This window comes from Fundulus heteroclitus, chromosome 3 (assembly GCF_011125445.2).
Source record: "Fundulus heteroclitus isolate FHET01 chromosome 3, MU-UCD_Fhet_4.1, whole genome shotgun sequence".
NCBI lineage: Eukaryota > Metazoa > Chordata > Actinopteri > Cyprinodontiformes > Fundulidae > Fundulus > Fundulus heteroclitus.
In genome coordinates this window covers 14,505,247-14,519,097 of record NC_046363.1, presented here as the reverse complement: position 1 = coordinate 14,519,097, position 13,851 = coordinate 14,505,247, and the positions used below count along the sequence as shown (strand labels likewise).

The 13,851-nt window shown below is 41.7% G+C and overlaps 1 protein-coding gene across 9 annotated transcripts in view; it reads left to right on the top strand.

Annotated features, from left to right (window-relative positions):
* Positions 1-13,851, top strand: part of triob (trio Rho guanine nucleotide exchange factor b) — a 137,955-nt gene that overhangs the window by 66,479 nt on the left and 57,625 nt on the right. For all 9 annotated transcript variants that reach the window (XR_004929018.1, XM_036130620.1, XM_036130619.1 and 6 more), the window contains 9 exons: positions 565-756; positions 1,622-1,753; positions 2,095-2,325; positions 3,277-3,399; positions 4,376-4,567; positions 5,997-6,166; positions 6,345-6,519; positions 10,983-11,178; positions 12,874-13,040. Coding sequence is in view for 8 of the 9 variants with exons in the window: in XM_036130620.1 (XP_035986513.1) it covers positions 565-756; positions 1,622-1,753; positions 2,095-2,325; positions 3,277-3,399; positions 4,376-4,567; positions 5,997-6,166; positions 6,345-6,519; positions 10,983-11,178; positions 12,874-13,040 (1,578 nt within the window). In the remaining variant the exon portion in view is untranslated. The remainder of the gene's footprint in view (positions 1-564; positions 757-1,621; positions 1,754-2,094; positions 2,326-3,276; positions 3,400-4,375; positions 4,568-5,996; positions 6,167-6,344; positions 6,520-10,982; positions 11,179-12,873; positions 13,041-13,851) is intronic.

The following is a 13,851-nucleotide window of genomic DNA, read 5'->3' as shown; positions in this document are numbered from 1 at the left end:
TTTTTTTGTTTTGTTTTTTACACTTTGTGATTAAAACAGGCGACCTGAGAGCCATAATGGGCTCGAGGAGCAGTAATTGAATAGAATAATAACAGGCCGTTAACACAGTTGTTAATTAGCGTTTGCTGATCCATGCCTATCTTCACAAAGCAGCTTGAAGCCAGTACATTAGAAAAAAAAAAAAAAAAGCCTAAAAGATTAAAAGGTAAATGGCCTTTTTTATTAATCGCACGAGGATACGCCTTTGGAGTGGATGACTGTTTAATGTCCCCAAAGGTGCTCGTGGATGTGTGTTTGTAGGATTTACGTGTGTCTTGTTTAAGCTACTCTCTCTGCTCACACACTTGCGTTTTTACGAGCATGTTTCAGTTGCTTTGCGCAAGCAATCAGCCTTTAATTATCGATAAACACAGTAGTGGCTTCATGCATCAGCGTGCTCAAATTGTGACGACAGCTAATTTATGTGGACAAAGTTCCTGTACATGATTGGCATCTTTATTTTGTTGTTGTTCTTTTTAAATTAATGCTATGTTTCTTCTTTGCCCCCCCATTTTTGAAACCCAGAATGTGTATGTGAACATCAACCGGATCATGTCAGTTGGAAATCGGCTCCTGGAGTCGGGCCACTACGCCTCGCAGCAGATCCAGCAGATCTCCGGCCAGCTGGAGCAGGAGTGGAAGGCCTTCGCGGCGGCGCTGGATGAACGCAGCACTCTGCTGGAGATGTCTGCCAGCTTCCACCAGAAAGCCGATCAGGTACGGACGGAGCAGCGGGGGAAACCCTGGAAGCATCAGGCCAACGTGATGCTTAAATGTTCTCATCATCATAGGTCCAGATAATCCTTTGCATCAACAGAGAAATTCCATCCTTCACTCACTCCATCATACTTTAAACCGAATATGCTTATATGTTGTTATTGTTTTCTTCCATCTTCTCTCGCTTTGGTCGACGCTGTAATCTTTTCCGTATTTTACAACATGACCACCACAAACTTCAGTGGGATTTAATGCCATAGAGTAGTGCATTACTGTAAAATTTTGCAAAAGGTTTCAATGGTAAAAATGTGACACTTGTGGCATGAATTTGGTTTCAGCCCCCTTGAGTTGATATTTTGCAGAACTGATTACAGCTACAAGGATTTTGAAGTACGTCTCTAAATACTTTGGCTTTCTAGTACCTGAAACCTAGTTTTTACCTGGTGTAGAATGATTGGATGAAAAGGGAACACGGGTTTCAACTTTTGGTGCATATTCCCAACTGCATTTAGGTTTGTGCTTTAACTGGGACAGTCTTAAAAGGTGATAATGCTTTGATCTAGAGCGGAGGTCACCAACTGTGACCATTTGTAGCACGTGGAATGATATTGTTGGCTTTCGACCTTAATTAAAAAAAATAATATAACACTTTCTGCAGATTGACTCTTCAAAGATCTTTGGGCATCTTTTGACCATTTAAAATCTGTTATTTGTGTCATTTTTTTATCAATATCTTCTTTTTTTTAAAACAGCTTCTGGCCCTTTTTTTTTCCAATTTAAAAATGTTGCAGTGTTCATATAAGCACATATTTGTGGGAATGGTGTGAGTTTATAACATGTTTGTGTTGGGTATTTTCTACCCTAGTACATGAGCAAGGTGGAGCCGTGGTGCAAAGCTTGCGGGGAAGGAGAGCTGCCCTCTGAGCTCCAGGATCTAGAAGATACGATCCACCATCACCAGGGGCTGTATGAGCACATCACCACCGCATACTCAGAGGTCAGTGCACACACACACACGAGCATGCGCACGCACAAAAACAAAGAGGAACTCGTATGCAAAACACTGAAGTTTATCTGAAGACAACCTGAGGATGCAAAACTAAGAGGAAATTATTCAAATGCTCCCTCATATTTGCGCACGGTGCAAACTTTCTCAACTGATCCTTCAATTATTGGGGGGTTAGATAGTAATTGCAGTCTTTCCGAGCATGGTAATACGATGAGGATATTGACCAATGTCGTCTTGCTCCCTGCGAGAGTAAAACACGCGGAACAATGAAAAAAAAAGATCCCTGCAGGTGTTTTGCAGCTCGTGAAACCGCGCCTCGATGTTTCCAGGTGAGCCAGGACGGCAAGGCTCTGCTGGACAAGTTGCAGCGACCCTTGACTCCCGGAAGCGCCGATTCGCTGATGTCGTCCGCGAACTACTCCAAGGCCGTGCACCACGTCCTCGACATCATCCACGAGGTGCTGCACCACCAGAGGCAGCTCGAAAACATCTGGCAGCATCGCAAAGTCCGCCTGCACCAGCGCCTGCAGCTGTGCGTCTTTCAGCAGGATGTGCAGCAGGTAAGCGGTGAATGCAAATGTGACGTGAGAATAACGGCTAAGCTGAGATGTGCGACTGTTGTTGAGTGTGTGTGTGTGTGTGTGTGTTTTTGTCATTTGCACACACACACACACACACACACGCACACACTGCAGGAAGTGTTGTTCCTTTATTGCCCCTTTGTCTCCTGCAGCTATGAGCACGCATTCGTTTTGCCTCTTTGCTTCTTAGAAAAGAGAAATTCAGAAGCTATTCTTTGCAGTATTGCAAAGGTTGCAGTATTTTAAATGCGTCTGTTTGATTTGCCTGTCTGAATAGCCTGAGTCCTCCATCAGAACCCGGGATTCTGTCTGTGGTGCCGTCCGTCCGTCTCCGGCCTGTAGGCATCTGCCCTCCTCTGCCCCGTATTCCTTCCCGCTTGGGTTTCTCAATCCTTCCCTCCTCATTGTCTGTGTTTCTGCCTTTCCACGTCTCTATCTGCTCTTTCATCACCCTTTTCTCTTGGTAGTGGTTTCCATGGCGATGCAATTTACTGTCACATAAGGTGTCGAGAGCATTTGGTTTGTCCCTTGCAAACATTCTCTCAGAGACCTTGAGAATCTCTTCGATTGCCTCGGATGGAAGCCGATAGGGCGCGTCCATCTGTCTGACTGATAATCAGGTCGTTGGGTTGGAGGATTTCTAGCTTGACACTCTCACAATGCAAACATGGCCTGTGTTGCATTTATGCTAATCGTTCTCAACTGATTAAAACAGATGAGAGAGAAGAAAATTCTGATGAATTAAATAGTAGATTTTACAACAGAAATGATATTAAATCTATAAATAATTTTGTTGTTAATCAATCTATTATCATTCATATAAGTTGCACCCTCTGCTGACTGAAGTGGTGTACTGCATTGTCAGGAAAAAAAAAAGAGCTGTGGGAAGATTTTCAGTTGCTGGGATATTTTCTGTTTATCTGTTTCAAGGTGTTGGACTGGATAGAGAACCACGGCGAGGCCTTCCTTAGTAAACATACCGGAGTTGGAAAGTCTCTGCACAGAGCCAGGGCACTGCAGAAGAGACATGAAGACTTCGAAGAGGTTGCACAGGTGAGTTATTGTTTTCTACTGGTACAAAAGCAAAGCAGCATGTTTATTTTTTTCCCCCGCCCCCCCAAGACACTTATGTTTCTACAGTATCAGATGTTATGAAAGCCTAATTGTTAGAAACACAAGATCATATGGGATGTATACATTGGCACCCTTGAGGGAGATACGTTAAAATGAATGAATCGTTTTGTCGCGGTGGCTTGAAAACAGTACTTTTAATATGGGTAAATTTATTCAATGGGAAGAAATCAAATGTTGAGGAAAGAATGCATTTTTAACGAAATCCTGTGGTTCACAATTATTGGTCCACTGATGTTAATACTTTTTTTTTAACCACACAGGGTTTATGTAGGATTTAGATGACCATGGAAGAAGGTTAATTTTGTCATTTTTATGTTACCGTAACGCTTTGGATCAATATTCTGCATAAATACCTGATTGTCTAGTTTTAGTTTGATAGTATTGGCCACCAGATTTTTTTTAAATGTGGTATTTTTACGAGCTGATAGTACACTTTAACAATGTTCCAATGGCCTTTGGGTTAGAAACAGGATGATAGCATCGCAGATCATCCACCATGCTATAAAGTGGGCCTAAAATGTTTTTCCTGTCTAACTAAATAACATAGTTCAAGGTGATGGACTAAATGTTTCTGGACAAAAATGCTGCAGTTACATTTATTTTTAAAGGATGGGTGATTTTGCTAAAAAAAAAAAACACCAAACAATTATTTCTAAAGGTATTTTTTTAGTGCTCTCCGCTGAATAAATTTACTGAAATTAATGGTTTGACCATTACACATTTTTCAGACGACATTCTTTTAGAGATTTTCCAGGGTTGCTGTCAAAATTTACCTCATCTATAGCTGCTTAAAAAAAAATGTTACAATCTTATTTTTCAGAGCAAAGGTGATCTAGTTGTCAGGATGTAATGAAGATAAATGGCTTTTGTTTAATGCGTCATCTTTTCCTTTCAGAACACCTACACCAATGCTGACAAGCTGCTGGAGGCAGCAGAGCAGCTGGCCCAGACTGGAGAGTGCGACCCAGAGGAAATTTACCAGGCTGCCCACCAGCTCGAAGATCGCATCCAGGACTTTGTGCGACGCGTCGAGCAGCGTAAAGTCCTGCTGGACATGTCTGTTGCCTTCCACACGCACGTCAAAGAGGTGTTTCTTCCTCTCTTCCCCTGCATCCCAGTTCATTTAAAAAGCTTTTTAGGCCACTGCGCTACATTCACTTTTTTAGTGGAAGTAGAAAAGCGCAAATATGCTGCAAAAAGGGAAATAAAAGTGAGTAAATTATTCCTGAAATGAGTTTATTTGTCCTTGATTTGAGCAAGCAAGCTTAAATGATCTGCCAGTGGAATAAGACCTCTACTCTTAAAATAGGAACAACTCATGTACATCATCTTATTTCAAGTGCAGTATATCTAATTATCTTATTTTAGGAGTCAAAATACTCATTCCATTGGCAGATAATCGTGTTTACCTTCTCAAATCAAGGGCAAATACACTCATTTCAAGAAAATGTTGCTTACTTTTTGTTCCCTTTTTGCTGTGTACTTCAGGCTAGGGACATCTGTTTGTCAAATGCAGATAAATAAAAGAATACCAATTCATTAAAAGTGAATATGTTGAGACTCTAGCTTATAATTTAAATATGTTGTGGCGGTGGAGCCCCGCCGTTGTTGCTCTCAGTGAAACCTGCCTGCTACCAAAGCCTCGTCGTAGCGCCGTGATCAGGCTACTGAGAAACTACAGGCAGAAATGAGCAAAGCGGCGACGCTGATATCTCGTCATAGAAGACGGAGTTTGGTTCTTTTCTCATGCCAATGATGCGCCGGGATGTTCTGCAGGCTAAATCTGCCATTCTCGCAGGCTATTCCTTTTCACTTACAACAAATGGGCCAACTACACACATGCACAAAGAAACTCTCTTCCCTTCAACTTCAGCCCAAAGACGTGGATGACTGTTGTTGTTTTCATGTTCACGTTTTCTTCAAGGGAAAAGTCTGTCCTACAGATCTGTTTTTTTAGTCACCGCTCTCCATGAAATCATGGATCAAAACAGAAGCGCTGATCTTTAGGCAGACATCTAATAACAGACACCCTGCTGTCGGCATTTGATCAAACACAGTCCTGAATCGAATTGAGTAACCTGCACATTTTTCTGCAGTGTAGGTGGCTAATGTATGGCATTTTGTTTACAGGGAAAACAGTATGAGAAAAAATATGTCTGGTTTATGTGAACAACTTGAGCATCATTTAATCTGTTGTTAGCTGGTTCTGTTTCTCTGTCTTGTGTCCACAACCCTGTCCATCTGCAGCAATAGGGGAGGGAGGGGAAAGGCTACGTAGTCGATGCTCCGTGTGGCTGCAGAAAACTCTGTCTGCTTACTCTGGGACTAAAAACGACTGTAAACCTGAGCAATTATATAACAGCAAACTTTGCTGGCTTTAAAACCATAACTCATGTTGCACCATTACTCAAATCTGCTCGATGTCTGCTGACATGCAGTAGGAGCTGTTTGTTTAATTCTGGATTTCTTAAAAAAAAACATATTAAACTTTTTTTTGTTTTGCCTGTTAATTTTAGCTGTGGACGTGGCTGGAGGAGCTCCAGAAAGAACTGCTGGATGATGTGTACGCCGAGTCCGTGGAGGCGGTGCAGGACCTGATCAAGCGATTCGGCCAGCAGCAGCAGACCACCCTGCAGGCGACAGTCAACGTCATCAAGGAGGGAGAGGACCTCATACAGCAGCTCAGGTGAGTGTTATTGCTGATCTCACCTGGGGGGAAAGCAAGCTATAAGCATCGACACTTAGCGGGGAAAGCCGAGTTTTATGCACACCCCTGGAAAACAAAATGAATGCGATAATAATAGGATATGGCATAAAGTATTGCTGCTACGAAAGCCGATGTAATGGATTTGCATCGTTTACAGAGACTCGGCCATCTCAAGCAACAAGACCCCTCATAACAGCTCCATGGCCCACATCGAGAGTGTCCTGCAGCAGCTGGATGAGGCGCAGGGTCAGATGGAGGAGCTCTTCCAGGAGAGGAAGATCAAACTGGAGCTCTTCCTGCAGCTGCGCATCTTCGAGAGGGACGCAATAGACGTGAGTAGTCGGACAACTGGAGGTTTATGTTTTCTGAATAGTTGTTGCTTTAAATGCTTCTCGAAAGACAAAGAGCCGACATGCATGTGTGGGATCCGGTGGGAAAGCGGTTATTCCTTAGCGTGTAAAGATCATTTTATATGTGGTAAGGTGCATAACAGCAAATCAAAGGGATTTTGAGTTTATGAGTCATCTCATAATAAAAGGGAGATTTAGTCCTGTAGGGAAGGGACCCCTGCTGGTCTAAAGCTCGGCTGAAATCGCAGCGTTGCCCTCGCGTTTGCTACTTTTGAAAAGCGCTTAGTTCCACTTGATGCATCACATCCACTTATTCGTTCGTTCATTCATTTTTTTTTTTTTTTTCAAACGGCGGTCTGCTATGTTGCATGTGCTTATTGCAGAGCATCCCACTGTGTCACTGAATGAATTTTCTCAGCTGGTGCTTAGATATGATGACTGTTTTATTTAAACATTTTATTTTGTGTGTAGTCATCAAATTAGATTTTTTTTAAGCCGCTCCAAACGCTTGGAGCAAGAATACAGGCTTCTGGTGGTCTGGGACATTGGACAATACATCACGTATGAAAGTGTAAAAAGTTGCACAGCGGTTAATTGTCTGATTTAATGCCCAATACTGGCAAAAGTATTTGTGCCCCATTGACTTTTTTTTTTTGCTTTTTTTTCCATAACAAAATGGTTACATAATGACAATAAAGATTCTTGATGTATTTTATTGGGATTTTATGTGAGAGAAACAGAAAAAGTGGCACAAAAAAAAACTGTAAAGAGGAATAAAAATGAGAAATGGTTTTCATCTCTTAAAAAGTAAAATTTGAAAATTGTTGCACGCATTTATATTTCCAGTAATCTGACACTATAGAATAAAATCTAGCCCAACCAGCTGCCTTCAGTTGGCTTAAATAGCCTATAGTCCATATTGCTGTAATTCTTCCTCATTATTTACACCATCAGCCAAGAGGCCCATGGTGACTCTGGAGGAGCTGCAGAAATCTGCAGTTCAGGAGGGAGGATCTGTTCAAATGCCACTTATAAGTTATGCACTTTACAGGTCTGACCTTTATGACGTTTACACGTGTCAAGAAGTTCCGTTCGTTGTTCATCAGAATCATTGTGGGGGACACAGCAGACACGTAAAAGCAATGGCACCAAAACAGAACTCTACGGTCACATGGAACATGCTATTTGTGACTGAAAAACTAAAAGTGCACATCTCCTTAAAGGCACCATGCACATGAAACATTATGGTGGCAGCATCACGGTGTGGGAACGTTTTTGCTTCATCGGGGACAGCGAAGCCGTTCAGCAGCTTAGCTCAGAGCAATCCAGCAGGGGAACTTGTTGCAAAAGACCAGTTCACCTTCCAGCAGGATGAGTACCCTACAACATAAAAAATAACGAGCAAATCTAAGCTATGTTAGAATGAATTACAGACCCGAATCCGGTTAATTTGCAACAAAACTGCTTTCCTGAGCTTGACCTATTCAGTAAAGAACAATCTCCGGACGTTGTGTAGCAATCTTTGGAAGCCTTGTGTAATTCTCCTTTCGACAAAAAGTCAACAAAGTTTGTGTTTCCAACATGACAAAATGTGAAAATCTTCCACGGGCCTGCGTAGTTGTCCAGTGGTTTGTTGGGACGGCGTCGTCCCAAAGACCAGATTAGCTCCGCATGTCAGGTCAGGAAAAGGTGGCGAAGCTGCTAATTACACGCGCTCAGCGCCGGAGCGCGCCCACGGCTACGCGCGCAGACGCAGGATTAATATGACGCAGAGCCCGAGCATGAAGATGGGTGGAGGACGGATTTATTCTCCTCCGTTCCTTGCTCCCACACGCGCTTGTGTAAATTTGCAACGTGATACCTTCTCCTGGCATGACCGGGGGCGTGAGTCAGTGTGTAAGGTGAGAGCGAGGCATAGGTAAGACGTAGCCCTGTCTATTAGTTATTTTCTTGTTGAGGAATACGCTCGCCGCTGTTTCAGGCAACAAATTAAAGAAGCAGAGGACAGGGATACTAACCGGGTCTCCTCCACTGGTTAGTTTGCCCTGATAGATGAAGGAAATGGTATTTCTGCACTTAGAAGGCGTTTTACTCAACTGTAAGAGGAGGGGAAGGCAAAGATCCGATGAATGTTTGGTAAGTTGTGTAAACCTTTCTGCTGACATTGAAATAGTCTCTTCTTGTTTGGAGAGGGCTGTTTTGTAGTATTGACTGTGAAATGGATTGGGATGACCCTGTGTGTCCACCAAAGAACGGAGAGCCTTTGTACAGAGAAGAGTTGGAAATAACCACTTCCCTGCATTTTTTGCAATACAGTGAACAGACTTTATTTAGCAGAAAAAATTATGCATATGATTTTGTTTATAACATTAAAAGTAATCTTTTTTTAAATATATTGAAAGCTATGCTAAGGTTATCAAAATAAGGCTTCATATATGATATTTTTCTGCTGTTGAGTGCAGATTTAACATTAGGAAAAGGCATTTTGTTCTTCATAATTGTGGGATCGATCTGAGCTTTCTAGAAAATCTTTAAGCAAATTGTGGCTATTCATGTGAGCAACTGCTAATTGAAACATGTCTGTAATGTTGACAAAGTCGTAACATGGCAACAAAAAGAAAGAGAATTTGGGGTGCGCATTTGTGGCGCAGCAGGTAGCGCGACCCATATACAGAGGCCTTAGTCCTCGACGCGGCCGACCCGGGTTCGAGTCCAACCCGCGGTCCTTTGCCGAATGTCTCTCCCCCTCTTCCACCCCCCTTCCTGTCAGCCAACTTTCGGAAAAAGCGAGCCACTAGAGCCGCAAAAAATCCCCCCCCAAAAAAAATAAGAGTTTTCTATCTGGCTAATGAGTATTCTATCTGGCTACTAAAAAAACAAAACATACAATATTTTCCATGGTTTTAATGAAAAGGTTGCCTCTGTCCGACTTGCGATGTTTCGGCAATGAAGCAACTTAGCTGTAGCTTCTTATCAACTCTACAAGTCTTTACCTTCTCAAACTTCTTGTGTCGCATGAAACAACAAATGCCGCCCAACATATTAGGGGCACTGAGGGCCTGAATTGGTTGAAACTACCCAACCTTTGACCCAACAGCTTAAATGTAGAGTTTTGGTTATTAAGAAATAACCCGTCAGCCCTGTGTGTGTTAGTATGCCCAATTTATCTTAAGACTACATAAATTTATTCTCTTATGACTATAAGTAAATAAAGCCGTTTTTTTTAGGTGTTAAATGTTTTGTTTTAACAGTTAAAATTACGATGGTTCTCTTTGTTTACACCTTGGAGAATGGTTAAAACACAGGAAGATCCATAGAGAGTCCCTGCGCTATGAACTCTGAATCTGTTTCCCGCATCCTTGCTCTGCGTACTTTTACTGACTCCATTCTGAAATGTTTCTAATCCTGGAAGATGGGAGATAATTCATACCGTTTTAGTTAAGGGAGATCCCAACTCTAATGTTCCACTTCAGGAATTATCTTTCAGTCAATGCATCTCAGCAGCATTCAACTACAAACATCAAAGATTATCTTTCCTCTGTTCCTTTATGCTATTTTTTTTTTTTTTGCCGCATTATTGTGTTTCTGTTTTTGCCCCACACTGGTAGTTTAAATGTCATCGTGAGAGGAGTCCTTCTCAAAAATTAGATAACAGTTTCTGACTTTCTGCAAAAGCTTGTCTTTTTAGTTTATGCTCACAGATATGCCACTGTGTGATCGTGAGACCCTCGTAACAAACCTTTGCATTACTTACACAGTTACAGAGTTTCACGTCACTCAATGCTATCTTTAAAGATATTTAGTAGAAGTTAATATGGCTCCTCAACAGCTGAACAGAGCATAGCTTTGAGTCAAACCCTGCTCTTGTTTTTGTCCACTTAAAAACTCGTGATGGTCCGATTTTGCTCTTCACAAATCATGCCTTGGCTAAACGGTTGTCACACGAAAACGATCTGACAAGAAAACACTGACACCATGCCCGAATGATTGAGCATTCTGACGAAAACATTTAAACAATTGTCCATCAGACTGGCTTATAGTTTTGTTTGTTTTTTTAAAAACCACGGTGACCGACTTAAACAGCGCCGGGATAAAGGTGCCCTCGGTTATGATTCAGCCGGCGTGGGCAGGCAGTGACGAACGCTGACATCTCAGTACATCTGCTCTGTCAGCCGTGCAATACCACGTTAAGATGTTGCCGCTTTTTGTAACTACGGAAGTCGGCTAAAGTGTTTGCGTTGTTTAAAACTGCGTTTCAACAATATGAACCCTGAAATGCTCGAGAGCTTCACAGCTGACCTTCATGGCGTTCATATCTCTGCAGCACGTGGCTTTTGTCCAGCTTCTTCATAATATGTAGAGGCGTAATGGAGAAGTGTGCGTTTTGTGGACACCTATTAAAGCCCAGGAATTCACCTCCGCCTCAACCCTTCTCTGCCTCCCAGATCATCTCAGACCTGGAGTCATGGAATGAGGAGCTGTCCAAGCAGATGAATGACTTTGACACGGAGGACCTGACCCTGGCGGAGCAGAGGCTTCAGCACCACGCAGATAAAGCACTTACCATGAACAACCTCACCTTCGACGTCATCCACCAGGGGCAAGAGTTGCTGCAGTACGTCACAGAGGTCCAGGCGTCTGGTGAGTGAAAAGACGAGAGAACAAATTCCTTGGGGCATGGAGGCGCTCTGTGGCATAGAAAATGTGAAAAGCAGCGGTCGTGATCCACCCAGGCAGCAGAAGCCATCGCAAATGCAGCCTCTGCATTTCTGTAAAACACCAAAATCTGACTTCAGGCCATGAACCGCAGCTTTAAATGTTTGGTCATATATTGCACATAGTAAGATGATTTCAAAAAACCTTTTATAATGATGCGGAATATTATTTACGTGCTCTGGTTTGATCACATGTCACAGTGGTCAGGTGAATCTGATGAAACTACTGCATTGTGTGCTGTCGGTATGTTACCACAGGGCTGCCTGAGAACTGAAACTATCGTTCCAAGTTAGTGCAGGAAATACTTCAACAGCCTCAACCCCTGGCTACTAATTGTACTTGTTTAGCAGCTTTACATGTTACCTTCTGATCTTACTCATATATATCTGCCAAATGCAAAATCGGTACGTCTTTAGATGTATTTAAATTTAATGCAAAACATAAATGTTAGATCAATGCATATTACCATGGAATTGTCTCTAAATTGAGGTTAATGCAGCTAATAGAAAGTATTTGTGCAGTTTTACTTTATTCATGGTCTGGAACTCGAATACTGCATGCTTGAGGTTGTTGTCTAGTTAAAAAATAACTTTCGAGGTTTTCTGTTCAGGTGACCAAAATTCTGTTTTTTCTTAAGCAGACGATAGTTTTCTTTTTTCAATAATAGGACTTTGTTGGGGGGGGGGGGGCGCTTCTTTTTGATAGTTTGGCTTTGTATAAGTGCCCAAGAATCTTAGCCATTTTTTACTACTCTTTTAAAAGAAAAAGATTTCCTGTAACCAGTAGGGGTGTAACAATGCATCGATCCACATCGGTTTATCGATTAAATGATTAACGATCCAATTACAACGATGCAAAATGAAAATATCGATCCACATCGTCATTTTTTTAGAAGCATCTTTATTTTGAAATTCACAAGGCATGAGACTATTATTATTAGTTTAAAATGAGACAAATGTTGTTTTTTCTTAAAATGCCTGCTTAGAAATAAAATGATCAAATCCTGTTTGATTTATTTATTTATTTTTTGGAAGGGGGGAGTTAATATCAATGTAAATACTAGTGTTAGCTGGGCAGATGTTATCGCAACACAGATTCTAAAATCATAACAGACTTTTTAATGATGGCAAATATCGTATTGTCATCCAAATGAATCGATACAACATTGTATTGCGATAAAGCTGATCAAATACACCCCTAGGAACCAGGGTGTGCAGCCTTTGCTGCGTTCATCCATAAAACAGGGTCACATGTTGGATTTATGCTTCTTCATAGAAAGAGTGACTGAAATTCACTCTGCTTTAACTCGATCAATAGAGGAAATCAGTTATAATTGGCAGCATTCATGTCTTGACTGTTGTAGGTTTTGTATCATTCTACAACTTCTAGTTTGTTATTTGGCGAATAATTCTATTATTCCACAATAATAGAATTTATTTTGGAATAATAGAATTATTATTATTAATGGTAATTTGAATGGTTAGCATTGTTAGTAATGTCTGACTGCCATTGCTTTGAATACAACTGCATATTTTTAAAGAATATTTGCTTTGATTTCATAGAAACCATAATCAACGAGCACTGTGGATGTTAGCTTAATAAAGTGTTTGCTTGTGTCAGGGGTGGAGCTGCTATGCGACAGAGACGTGGACATGGCAACACGGGTTCAGGACCTGCTGGAGTTTCTTCATGAGAAGCAGCAGGAGCTGGACCTGGCTGCAGAGCAGCACAGGAGGCACTTGGAGCAGTGCGTCCAGTTGAGACATCTGCAGGCTGAAGTCAAACAGGTACTCGCTTCATAAGTGGCAAACGTAAGGTTGTATCGGCGAAACGCCAATAACACGGCATGAAAACGGGCAGGTACAGGCCACAGGAATGTACAGAACATTTAGACGTCCTACGTCAGGACATGACCCGTACTGTCACAGTTGTTTAATTAAAAAAAAAAAAAAAAAAAAAAACACATGTTCTGTTCTCAGACTGAGGTGAGGATAATTATTGGAAAGTCTTTCTAACAATGTATTGTTACGACACGCCACACTTACAGCATAATGTGTTGGTGTGTGTTAAAAGGCCACAGCATGCTCTGCCTGAACACGCCAATTCTTGACTCAGCCCTTGTCAACAATCACTCTCTACCTCTCTGCTTCTTTCTTTCTTTCTTTCTTTCTTTCTTTCTTTCTTTCTTTCTTTCTTTGTGAAGAAGTCTTTTTTTTTAATAACATTAACATTTTCAACACATCTCTTGTATGGAGAAGCTGGTCCTATTCCTTGCCCCGCTGGGATTTTGATCCTTTCTTCCACATAAACTGTGTTTGGATCTTGAAGGTTCTGCGGGTTCTTCCTATGCACGCTGATCTTCAGTTCTTTCCATTATGTTGAATTGGATACAGGTCAGATCACTGACTGGGCCATTGTAGCAGTGTTATTCTCCTGTGAGTAATTAGGAGTTGACTTGGTTTTGTCTTTGGGAGCATTGTCTTACGTGTAAATGCTCAATCAAAGATGTCTCGGTAAAGCCATGTTTTTTTTTTTCTCATCAGCAGTGTGCATGGGGTTGTTTTTATGGGAGACAAACTATACCTGCTGTTTTAGGTC